Source organism: Furipterus horrens, unplaced genomic scaffold, assembly GCF_987537825.1.
Source record: "Furipterus horrens unplaced genomic scaffold, mFurHor1.1.pri manual_scaffold_2, whole genome shotgun sequence".
Taxonomy (NCBI): domain Eukaryota; kingdom Metazoa; phylum Chordata; class Mammalia; order Chiroptera; family Furipteridae; genus Furipterus; species Furipterus horrens.
Genome location: NW_028327172.1, coordinates 46,044,079 through 46,056,747, shown reverse-complemented (window position 1 = coordinate 46,056,747; position 12,669 = coordinate 46,044,079). Strand labels below are relative to the sequence as shown.

The window sequence follows — 12,669 nt, the reverse complement described above, 5'->3', positions numbered from 1 at the left end:
ATGCTTCATTGCCCAGCTTTACTAGGGCTGGCTGCCAAAACTTTCTTGGCATAAAAGGGTAGCAGTACATTGATATTATATATCAGTGTAGATCATCAATTTGTTTTTCTTTTTAAAATTTTAAGAATGTTTCATATGATGTGTCCATTTGAAGAATGGTCACATTGTCTAATAATAACGCCAGTGGAAACTGCCATAGAGGCATGGTCGGTGGCATAGGCTGGTCAGATCAGAAAAATGCCATAAAGATATGCACAAATATACTGTAGATAACATCACTGATTCAGGTCCTCAACTCTCTGGATCACTAGATTACAATGTGATACATAGTTTATATAACAAATAATTTATTTACTTGAATGTATTAATATCTAATGACAATTTTATTCCCGATAATTGTGTAATAATTGAGTGCAAGATGACTAGGCAATAAAACTTTCAAACTGTATTTCTTTGAATAGTTGAGCATACTAATGTTGCAGAGCTTGCAAATGTCCTTGAGATAGACTTTCCCTTGTTAAGAATGGTGTCTCCACCCTGGCCAGGTGGCTCAGTTGGTTGGAGCATTGTCCCAAACATCAAAAGGTTGCGGATTTGATCCCGGTCAGGGCATACTCCTAGGTTATAGGTTCAATTTCTGATAGGGGCTCATTCAAGGTGGCAACTGATTGATGTTTCTCTCTTACATTGAAGTCTCTGTCTCTCTGTCTCCCCCGCTTCTGCTTTCTCTAAAATCAATAAATATATCCATGGGTGAGGATTTAAAAATAAAAAATTTTCTTAAAAAATAAAAAGAATGGTGTTTCCATGTATTGCTAATTGGGCTTTGCCCATAAGAAGAGAAATAATGTGAATCAACTTTAATGTTTAATCTGTAAACAGATTTAAAAGTACTTTCGTTCAACAAAAGGTAATTTTATCACTAGATGGCAAGGAAAGTAGGAGCTTTGTCAGCTCTGATACTGATAAAGATCATCAAGATTTAGCTGACACAGCCAGTAGAAGCAGTTTGAGTCTCTCTACAGGATCCACAAAGCTTATTGATTTCCTATTTGATTCAACTCTTACCTTATTAATGATGGGCAATCTTTCACCAAAAATTGGCAAATTCTCATGTAAGTCTCTGGACAGCTTCCTTACAGAACTAGAAAAGGTTCAGAACACTGGTGGAGAAGTGCAGAGATATTTTGATCAGACACTTACTCTAAGAAACAACACTGTCACACAACTGCACAGCCAGAACAACCCAGTTAGGGTTTTCTTCTGAATCTCTTACACTCTGGAAGCCTTCTTGATTTGGACCCAGTGACTTACAGCAGAGTTCTAAACAAAAATTATAGATTGCTTGTTTCCATGGCTCCTCTCACTAATGAATTCAGCCCATCAACAACTAGTACTCACCAGAATATTAGACCGTTATCTAGAAGTCACTGCCCAGAAGTCAGATCCTCACTTATTTTACTGTACAAAGGTACAAAACTTCAAAAATCATCTGATATGTTTAAGAGTTATTATTGAGCATTAACAATGTTTTTGGAGTCAAAATCCTTATGTAACCCCTACTTCAGATTAGCGCAGATATTGAATGATGGGATGAGAGAAACCTTTTCCATTTGGAAGAACACAGCTACAAGAAGAGTCTGCATGTGTTAGCATGGGTGTTCATAAGCATTACAAATATCAAGGAACAAAGTGGGCTTGTAGGAATTTTTACATGTATGTCCTCATGTCTATGCTTCCAGTCAACATGCAAACAGAAAACTTAGTGCTGCTTCTGGTGAGAAAGGAGAACCTGATTTAACTTCCAGTTCAGAGCAAATGAAAGTACAAAATCATCATAAATGGTCATTGAGGAAGCAACGAAGGATTAAACAACAAAACAGAACTCCGATGTTGCCACAACAGAAGCCAACTGGTTTCCTCTAGAGCTGTTTCTCATTTTAATTCGGAGCTGCTTAGCTGTTTAGCTCTGAATTAAATGAGACAGTTTGTAAGAAAACTGCTATAAACAACCTTTGCAGAAAAGAAAGCCTTCAGAAACTGACATTCCATTAGAAAACTGTCTCTATATGTCCTTAACTTTGTTCACTCGTCCTAGGAAGGTGCTTCAACACTGAATATTCACATGGAAGCTGGCTTTTTCAAGTTTGCTTTACCATCTTAAGCTGGTCTGGCTTTTGCACTTGAATGAAAAAAACAGCAATAGATGGAAGACCCCCACAGGGCCAGAAATAATTTTTTAACTCGACTTCTCAATTTCCACTTTGCTTCTGCTTCTACCAGGGCCATGTGCTAAGGTATTTTTCTTTCCTGTGTCAACAAAAAAGGGACTAGGTAATAAACCTGACAAGCTCAGGGACCGAAAGTAACTACACAGGATACTCTGATCACAAATACCTAACTGGGCCGGTCATGCAGGTAGTCACATTCCAGGCCTTTAGCAAAGGTCAACATTTACCTCAGGTGAGCCCTGACCATTCTTCTTACGCATCTAGGATAGCATACCGTTGAAATGTCAGAGTAATTTTCTTCTCTAGACTCCTTGAAAGCACAATGGGCATCAGAACATAAGACAACCAGAGCAGGAGACCACAGAACCCCTCACTGTTATCTTGTCCCGCCCCATACCATCTCTATGTATGATGTTAATTATTAACTCTCCTGTACCGACCAATGTATTGTAAAAGAAGTGTTTCTCTGTTATCCAGTCCTAGAGATTTCCCTGCTCTACTTTCCCCTGCCTCCTTAATCTACCACCAGATTTCATGTAGTACCTTCCTTATGTTTTCCAGATTCTAAATGCATGAAAGGAACTGCAAAACTGCCATTCTCCAGAGCACTTTCTTAATCCCTTGAGAGCTTGCTTCCGGGCAACTCCTTAAAAACTTAGTTTAAAAATAAACTCTTATAAAATTTTTCCATAGATTTGGATTTTTTTTCCTGGATGCCTGGTATAATTATCCATTCCCATTCCAGCTACAGTTTCCTCAGCTGGTAAGTCCTTCTGCTTGTGGACAATACAGAAAACACACGCTTGGGGCCTGACTGACCAAGGTTTAAGGGACGGCCCGCCACTTCTTAGCTGTGGGACATCAGGTGAGTGACTTAATCTTCTTGGGACTCTGTTTTCTCATCTGTAAAATGGAGGTTAATACCGGCCTCACAGGGAGTATCCACACTGAACCTGAACATAGTAACGGCACTCACCAAACGTTCATTTTCCCTGGTCCTCGCAATTACACCATTCAAGGAACTTTCAACAGCAGCCCAAACTGCACACATTGAGCCTCTACTATACATATATATCGGGTCTTCGAGGGTTGTGATACTAAAATACAAGAAATACCTTCCAGGTCTGGAGGAGCTTACAGTGTACTCAGGCAAGCAGCTTCCCCTTACAGCAGTCGTGGGAGGCAGACAAGCATGAAAACAGGAAGGAACAGACGGTACACAAAAGTAGGGACACAAGAGTCCAAGGGCGAACAGAGACCTAAAGCACGTGTTTGTCCCGGCCACAGCAGGGCCCTGTCTGGCCTTCGCACTCGCGGGGTGCCGGCCTGCGCGCGTCACACTTCGTGCCCCAGTCCCACCCGAGCCGGAAGCACCGTAGGGTCCCCAGGGCAATGCCGATCCGCTGCGGGAGAACGCAGGGAGCCCAGCTGTTTCCAGCGGCCGTTGGTGGTTGCGGGCCACCTGCTGCTGCAGCTCTGATTGGCTCCTTCCTCAGACAACGCGGCGGCTTTAACCAATTGCTAGCGAGGCCAGTCAGGAGGTCCCGGCCAGCGGGAGCCAGCGCCCGCGCCGGAGCCCACGCCCGAGGCAGGCGGGTGGTTTGCAGACGCTGGGGGTGCGGACTGGGCCTGTGAAAGGAAAGAGTGCACTTACACCCTAGGCTCTGGGCCGCGGTTAGAAAGAGCCCTGGCAGGGACGGTTGGGAGCAGAGGCGTGTGTGACCCTGGGCAGCCTCTGCTTCTATCCTGGCCTCAGTCTTTCCATTCTCACAATGTTGGCGGAATGGGGGTAGGGAATTACCCCGAGGGAAGATCTAAGGGGAAGAAGCGGGGATCCGCCCACACGGAAGTAGAAGTGGAGGAAGGGGTGCGCCGTGAGGACCCCGGCGGAAAGGCGGCCGCTCGAAAGGGTTGCCTCTGTAAGCCTAAGAACTCGCAAGCCCCGCCTCCCCCGCAGGCCCCGCCCCCAGGACTTAAGTCCGGGCGACAGCCTTAACAGACCCCACTGCAAGCCTCAACGGCCGCGCCTTCGGATTGAGTACGGTCTCCGCTTGCTCCACTCGTCCTCCGACTGCTGACCGACAGAGCCACCCGCGCTCCATCTTGTGTTCTCCCTGCGGCCCGGTGAGCCCGGCCCCAGCCCGCTCTAGCCCGCTCCCGCTGCACATGCTCCACACCTGCTACCCTGGCCGCGCAGACCCGCGCGCTTCCCTATCTTTAATTTCCCGCCTACTCCCAAACTATTTTGTATTTTTCCTCTCTGCCCGTCCTTTTTTTTTTAAGTATATTTTATTGATTATATTGTTACAATAGTTCCAATTTTTTCCCCTTTGCTCCCCTCCGCCCAGCACCCCCCTCCCCCTGTCCGTCCTTTCTTTATCTCTCTTCTTTCACCCTTTTCCTATCTCGCTTTTGTTCTTTACCTCTCGCGTTCAATTGGCTGCTTTTTAAACCGTCACCCTCCCGCTCCTTTCCCTCGGCCCCAAAGCTCAGCCCTGCCTTGGGTGGGGGTTATCTGTCGCAACAGTAATAACCGGAATGACCTCTCCCTCCCCCGGGGGTTCCAAAGCATTGCTGGGGCTATTTCTGCTGGGATGGGGCTTTGAGCTGCTTGAACCGGCCTCTGCTGGATCCAGTCCCAACTCCTCCAACCTCGGAGCCCTGCTCTGGGCCCTAGTGGCCTCACAGCAAGTCTCTGACCCATCATGACTACCCCCTACCCCACGCCCAAACTCGTACTCACCAGTTTGCTCGCTGGGTTGGGGGATGCTTTCCAGATTATTGCGTGCCACCGAAGCATAAGTCTAGAAGAGCCAATGTGTCATACTAAGAGAGCAAACGCGAGGGAGAATTCCAGGGTTCATTTCCCCCTTCTATTGTGTGCCCTTAATTACTCCCCAGCTGCCCTGGGGAAATGGACCCTGTTCCCTCCCCCTAGGCACTGACTGAGTGAACCGTGTGCCTTGGACAGGTGGCCCTTTCTTGGCGTGTGGTTCTTTAAGCTGAATTTCCTTCTGAACTCTCCTCCTTTGCCATCATCCACAGGACACATAGTATGAACTTTAAGTGTTTCGTCTCCCAGCCGTTTTCTATGGAAAACCAACAGGACCAGGCCATGATAGCTGCTGGCAGCTTTGAAGAACGGGACACCTTTAGAGAAGCTTGATCTTAGAGGCCTCAGCGTGAGACCTTACAAAGCCGGGTGAGTCCAGCCTCAGGGGATCTCCTGCTGTCTCCTAGCCCTATAGTCTGGGGTAGGGGTGAGGGGTCAGTAGGACATTAACAAAAATAACTACCACCCCCTGACCCCAACCCCCCAATGAAGTTGCTATTCACAGGTCACAAAGCACTGTCATATATCCCTGGTCTCATTCTGGCTCTTATGCTGACCCTAACAAGCCAAGGATAATGGCCCCTATTTTACAAAGGAGGAAATTGAGGCCCAGGTGAGGCAGTGATTGGCCCTGGGTGACCCTGGGAATCAGGAGAACAGGAACCTATTGTTCTAACTACATATTGTTGACTCCGGCTTTGACTATCCCTGAGACTGAAACTAGTAATAAAGTGTACTTTTTGGGGACAAAAACTGTATTTGCCAGGGATTATAAAACATGATTAACTTTCTAAGCCTGAGTTTTACTAACTTCTAAGTGTAAGGTCTTTAGCAGAGGTGATCTTTACCCACATACTCATGCCGCTGAAGGACCTGACTTGTGGCAAACCCAAGGCAACATTCAGAATGGCAGCTGAGTCTGTGCACTTGTCTTTGAGGTGGGCAGGGGCTGGGTCTTATTCTGTCCTGATGCTCACTACAGCCTCAACCCAGCTCAAAGTCAGGACATGAGACTAATGTCATCATGTTTCTGATGCCCAAAGAAGGGAAGCCATTTGCCTTAACCTTCTCAGAACTGTCGTGTTGGCACAAGAGAATTTGGCTGTTGGACTTTGTTGTGAAAGGCCCTGCCTGGGCCTGGGGCTGAGAAAACAGCAGGAGAGAAATGAGCTGGGCACCGGTACAGAGTAAACAGTGTAAACTTTAGAGCCTGTAGACGTGGCTCTCTTACCAGGTTCCTTCTTTATCTCTAATATAGAAGTAAGGACAGCCACCTCCCAGGGCTGCTCTGAGGGGTGAGCCCAGGCAATGGGGTGCACTTCCTGGGGGTTGGGGATGGCAGAGCAGGGGAGGGGAGGGAGTCTGGAGCAGCTTCATCAACCCATTGTGGCTTTGAGTGCCAGTCTTCACTGAGCCTCAAGCCAGCCAGGCTCCAGGGAAATGAAAATTAGCCCTGCCCTGTAGGAGTTTCTGATGCAATTGAGCCGTGAGTAGGCTGTGGACTTCCCTGTTTGCCCCAGCCACCAGGGCTAAGCAGCCCAGGAGGAGGAAGCCCATTAGCTGTTTGTTTCCATGGTTCACAGCTCACTCCCACCACATCCTCCCTTTGCTGGTCAGCTCTCTCCTCCTGGCCCCAGCAACAGAGGCAGCCAATCAGACTGGGCTCAGAGCAGCTGCTCCTATGAAATCAAGAGAAGCAAGCTCAGGGTCGTCCTCCCCCGCTGGGGTGCTGGGCTCACTTCCTCCCTTAGGCAGCCGGGGAGGGGAGGGTGTTGTTCCAACTCTGAGTACAAAATGGAGCTTTTGGTTTCCTGTGTCAGTCTTTATATCTCTGACTTGCATCTCCCCATCCCCACCTCTCTGGCGGTGAAGATGGGGGTTCCCCTTTGGTGGAGGAGGGGAGATGGATTTCCCTGAATCACACAGCAGGCCAGGGAAGAAAGGTGATCACCTAGGCACTACTCAGCCCCGATAATTGCCCAGCATCCCTCAAGGTCCAGCTAAATGTTACCTTTTCTAATCTTCTGATTACCCACTCGTCCTAACCTCTGCCTTGTTGGCAGTGTTCCCTCTGCAGTTTAACAGTATGTCCTACAAGCCCCAATGCAGCTTTAGTCACCCCTGCCCAGTCTCTGTGCCAGACAGTAAGCGCCCTCTAAGACTGCTTTGCTAGTCTTGTTGAAGGACACACAGGAGAGCCCAAGCTATGTGAGGGCTGGAGAAGAGAAAGAGACCAACGGGCTGGGAAAGAACTGAATTGGTCTTATCCATTCCTTTCTTCCGGACTTTGACAATTCCAGACCCATAGGAACCTCTCCTGCTTAAGAAACCAGGGCATAAGCCTGCAGGTTTGTGCTTGTCAGGTTCTGGTCTGGCTGAAACCTTTTCCCCACTTCTGTCTGCTTTCCAGACAGACCTGCAGAAGCAGGAATGTGGGCATCATCAGTGACATCTCTGGACCCAGCAGGCAGGTCTGGGCCAGGGCCTGTTTGAAGCAGCACTAGGATATCTGTGATCCAGACTCCCTGTGGTGAAAGGGAGGGGGGCTCTTCACTCAATTTGGGCTCCTCAGGCAGGAATTGCTTCTTTAGCCCCTATGTGAGTACCTCCGGAACTCACTTCTATTTTCCCTTGTAGGGTTGCTCTAGTCCTTGGTTAGGGAGGTGGTGCTATCAGGGAAGGTAGGGGTGGGTTTGGTGAACAGGGAGGACCTAGGGATACTGATGATGATGGGGCTTCTCTCTCCTTGGCTTAGATTCCGGCAGAGTTCCTGTATCTCGTCTTGTTGCTGGTTGAAGGTGCCCCCTTCTCCAATTTTTCTTCATCTTCTGGGAGGTAGCAGGAAGTCAGCATCATGGTTGGGTTTAAGGCCACAGATGTGCCGCCTACTGCCACTGTGAAGTTCCTGGGGGCTGGCACAGCTGCCTGCATTGCGGATCTCATCACCTTTCCCCTGGATACCGCCAAAGTCCGGCTGCAGGTGAGGAGATGAAGCCTAGGGACCCTGGTGGGGCCTAGTCTGTTCCCTCCCCAAGACGCAGATTCCTCAGCAGCAAGTAGGGTGTTTGGGACTGTAAACTTTGGAGCATGAGGATGGCAACCTGCCTTTCCCTAACCCTTTCTTGGCCTTGCAGATCCAAGGAGAAAGGCAGGGGGCAGTGCGAGCTGCAGCCAGTGTCCAGTACCGTGGCGTGCTGGGCACCATCCTGACGATGGTGCGCACCGAGGGTCCCCGCAGCCTCTACAACGGGCTGGTCGCCGGCCTGCAGCGCCAGATGAGCTTCGCCTCTGTCCGCATCGGCCTCTATGACTCTGTCAAGCAGTTCTACACCAAGGGCTCTGAGCGTGAGTGTGGTGCTGGGCCCTAGGCTCCTTGGCCTTCTCTTCTTGGTGATGATTCACCCTAGTTCATCTTGCTGCATAGCTCCTTCAGGCCCCAAGGTACCTAGGAGGATCAGAGGAAGGGAGAACTGGAAGGGACCTGATTCTCCTAAAGATTCCAGAGCTCTTGGGCTGTGCCAGCTCTGAGCAGGGCATTCCTCCCATGACTGTCCTCACAACCACCTTGAGAGTAGGTGGTATGATCCCTGTGTTACAGGTGCAGAGACTGAGGCTTGCAGGGCGAGGTAGGGGAGGACGTGGCCAAGGGCACACAGTGGGAAGCCAGAAAACACAGCCAGGACTTTAGTTTTCAAGGCCAGCACGCTTTCATTTCTTCTCAGCATGTCATGCCCGTGCTGTTTTACACATGTGGAAACTGAGGACCCAGATAATAGGTTGACTTTTCCCAAGATTATGTGGCAGAAAGAAGTAGATCTGGGAGGGATGAGAACCCAAGTCTTATGTGTCCTAGTCCTTGGAAAAGCCACTTCTCTCGAGCCTAAGTTTTCTCATTTGTGAAATGGAAATAATTCTGGTTTCTCAGGGCTGTTGAGCAGATTCAGTGAAGTGAATGAAAGTACTCTGAAAGAAAGCACCAAGTCTCTGTCCTACTCCCTGCTGCGGCCCAGTGCCTAGCAAGTAGCAGACACTCACAGTAATATGTTGATGTGAGGAGTTTCTAGAGCAAGAACTGGTCTGGGTCCTATTCCCCAAAGGCAAGAAATTACAGTCACATGGTGTGAAGCAGAAAATGAGCCAAGCCCAGCTGCACGCTGAGCCCCTGCTGCTCCCCCACAGATGCCGGCATTGGGAGCCGCCTCCTGGCCGGCAGCACCACAGGCGCCTTAGCTGTGGCTGTGGCCCAGCCCACAGATGTGGTGAAGGTCCGGTTCCAGGCCCAGGCCCGGGCTGGAGGCAGCCAGAGATACCAAAGCACCGTTGATGCCTACAAGACCATTGCCCGAGAGGAAGGGTTCCGGGGACTCTGGAAAGGTGTGTATCAGATGCTTCTTGTTTCCCTTCTGCTCCTCCCCCATTCCCTGGTCTCACATAGGCACCCCTTCCTTCTGTAGGGACCTCTCCCAATATTGCTCGTAATGCTATTGTCAACTGTGCTGAGCTGGTGACCTACGACCTCATCAAGGATGCCCTCCTGAAGGCCAACCTCATGACAGGTGAGTTAGGGTAAATGGTGCTGGATCTCGCCCTTCCCCCAACCCAGGATCAGAGGTGGGAATCTGGTAGCCTGAGGACCACGTCTTTTCATCCCTTTTCCCCTCTGCTTATGGAGTGAGTTCCTTTCTCGCTCACCAAATTGAGGCCAAGTGGGCCCTGAGGCTGGAGTCTGTCTCTATCAAACCACAGGACCCCAGCTACTTAAATAATCTCTTCCTTCTGGAATGGTGGGGTGAGGAGTCCTGATTCTTTTGCCTGCTCCTCCTCCTTGACAGATGACCTTCCTTGTCACTTCACCTCTGCCTTTGGGGCAGGCTTCTGCACCACTGTCATCGCCTCCCCTGTGGATGTAGTCAAGACGAGATACATGAACTCTGCCCTGGGCCAGTACAGCAGCGCTGGCCGCTGTGCCCTCACCATGCTCCAGAAGGAGGGTCCCCGAGCCTTCTATAAAGGGTGAGCCTGTGACCCACCACACCCAGTTCCAGGTCTCCAATCACACAGGTGGGAGAGAACCACCTGCAACTGAGGAGCAACCAGGTGTTAAACTATTTCTGATCGTTGTCCCCAGTATTTTCACCAGCCTTCTCTCTCGTGCTCTTAACTCCTTCCTCTCAGAGTTGCTACCTACTGTAAGGGTATTAAAGTGGAGACTCAGAGGATTCTTGATCACAGCCACACAGCTGTGAGGCTCTGGTCCCTGGGCCCTCCCAGCCTCCTTTGGGACAGAGCAGCTGGGTTGGATTAGATGCCAGGGCCCACTCAGGGGAGCTGGAGGTGGAGGTGCCCCCTGTGACCTGTGTTTTCTCTCCTCTAGGTTCATGCCCTCCTTTCTCCGTTTGGGTTCCTGGAACGTGGTGATGTTCGTCACCTATGAGCAGCTGAAACGGGCTCTCATGGCTTCCTACACTTCCCGGGAGGCTCCCTTTTGAGCCTCTCCTGCTGCCAACTTGACCACTTCTGGCCTGCCTTCGGTTGCAGCCAGGCCCTGCTTCCCTTCTCCCCTCCTTCCCTTCCCTCACTCCCCACGCCCTCTGCTCCCATTTCTACCACCTCCCCACATTCTCACCTCTCCTCCCTACCTCATCTCCCCGTTGCCTCCCAGTCCTGGTGGAATTGATTGACCCCAGTTATCACTGTGGGAGACCTGACACCAGCCAGGATCCCAAGCCTCTCAGCCCAACTCTTCAAGATCCTGTCCCCAAGCCCAGAGAGCACATCCCCCATAAAAAATGCTCAACCTTGGTGTCTCCTCCCTCTCTCATAGCTGTTACCAGAGATCTTAGTCTGGTGGGCCCTTTTGGCACCTGGTGGGCAGTGGATGAGTTACCCTGACTTGGAAAACAGTGTGGCCCACTTTCTACCTCCTGTGACTAGTCTAGTCCGGTCCTCTTCCCAAACCAGGCCCTGGGCTGAGGTGTCAAGAGGAGCAGCCCAGAGTCACAGCAGTGGCTTTGCTGTCCAGGATGCATGAGCTTTTACTCCCACAGTGCCTGGTACCCCAGCACCCGCCTTTGTAGCCCCTCAGCCGGCCCCACGCCTGTTTTATCTATCTGCAGATTGAGATGCCCTGCATCTCCAGTGCCTCTTGGAGGATTTAGAGGAACTTGGGAATTTTGGATGTTGTGGGCTTATTTTACTCCATTTTACAAGGAGGAAACCTACCTCCCCAAAGTCCCAGACCTAGTGACGACTGGTTGGGCTGCCTCCCATCCTCCAGGTTCCTGTCGTTGGAAGACAGTGTTGCACTGGGAGGGGCAGGCCACAGGGCAGACATCTGTCCTTGGCCAGAGGGTACTTTCCACTTGGAGGCTCAGCCTCTCTCCAGACCGGAGATCCCACGGAGTCAGTGACAAGCCAAGGCTTAGGCTGCACAGGAGCTGACACCTTTCTGTCTTCTGCCACCTGTCCTAAGGCAGGAAAGCAGGTGGGCAGGGCTGCTTTTGTTTCAACGGGTCAGGGACTCTTGAGGTCTCAGAACCCCAAAGTATCATGCAGGGCTGGGCCCTTGGAGTTAAGCCATCCAGACCTGTCTCCAGATATCTGAAGAACGTGAAATAGGTCTTGGCAGGCAAGGACATACAGGACATCAGCCACTGATCTGGAAGGGACCAGGACTCCTCCCTCCCCTGTGGCCTCCTCCACCCAGGGACATTTGCTGGGGTCCTGTGGAAATCTTGTCAGGCAGCTATGGAACCAGGCAGAGAAAACATGGCCCTCACAGCTGAAAGCACCTGATGCTACTGCTCCTTTCCCAGTGGTCAGAGCTGGAGGCTAGGCCCTTCTCTGCCTGGGCAAGGGGTCCAGGATATTCGATTTCTGGAGAAGGACAGAGGGCCCAGCTTCTGACAAAGCCAAGACTTCATAGTCCCCAAGAGGGACAGGGTTAGGTGCTGTGAGTCAATTCAGGGTGAAGGCAGGCAACTCATCCCAGCCATTCTCTGCTGAGCTGCAGGGCAGCAGCATCAATGGAGGCCCCTGGCAATGTATCTTAAAAGCCATGAGGCAGGCCATCCACTGTTACACACTAGAGGAAATGGGCTATTTGTCACACTAGGCAAGTCAGCTGGTTCATTCAGCAGGCTTACATCCCAGACACAGGTGGACAGGAGTCTGCCAGACCCCATTATGGTCCTGGGCATGATCCTGGAACAAAGATGAGCTGGGAAAGGTAGGAACCACCGGACAGTGTACCAGTAGGTGTCAGTGACTGGCCCTCAGTCCTTATTGCCTATAAAATGGGTGTGTAATAAGCCTTTCTTTGCTTGGCTCTCAGGGTGTCAATAAGGATCACTGAAGTAACATTTCAGATATTCAGAATCTTGCCGTGAGGAAGAGGTTAGGAGGAGGCTTTCAGGCTGCCCTCAGGGAGACCTGGAGTGGTAGAATTCTGTGATGCAGGCTCCACGTGCCTTCACCCAGCTGCTGCCACCACCCATCACCCAGGTCCTGCTTCAGACCAAGTCATCTGGTCTGCATAAGGCCTGCAAAATGGGGGTTGTAATCTTTGTATGGACCTGAGGTTCAAGTAGCACACCTGGGGTGTAT

The 12,669-nt window shown here is 50.5% G+C and overlaps 1 protein-coding gene and 1 pseudogene across 2 annotated transcripts; both read left to right on the top strand.

Annotated features, from left to right (window-relative positions):
- The first annotated feature begins 271 nt into the window (after positions 1-271).
- On the top strand, positions 272-2,164 carry LOC150018472 (protein FAM91A1-like; annotated as a pseudogene).
- Positions 2,165-4,166: 2,002 nt separating this feature from the next.
- On the top strand, positions 4,167-10,864 carry UCP2 (uncoupling protein 2). 2 transcript variants are annotated; one of them, XM_090265380.1, is made up of 8 exons: positions 4,167-4,355; positions 5,277-5,433; positions 7,820-8,044; positions 8,199-8,409; positions 9,244-9,438; positions 9,519-9,620; positions 9,897-10,077; positions 10,439-10,864. In XM_090265380.1, the coding sequence occupies exons 3-8, from the start codon at positions 7,919-7,921 to the stop codon at positions 10,551-10,553; spliced, it is 930 nt and encodes a 309-aa protein (XP_090121506.1). In that variant the 5' UTR covers positions 4,167-4,355; positions 5,277-5,433; positions 7,820-7,918; the 3' UTR covers positions 10,554-10,864. The 2 variants fall into 2 exon arrangements, with proteins under 2 accessions (XP_090121506.1, XP_090121515.1); XM_090265389.1 differs by lacking the exons at positions 4,167-4,355; positions 5,277-5,433 and adding an exon at positions 7,351-7,412.
- Positions 10,865-12,669: the final 1,805 nt, after the last annotated feature.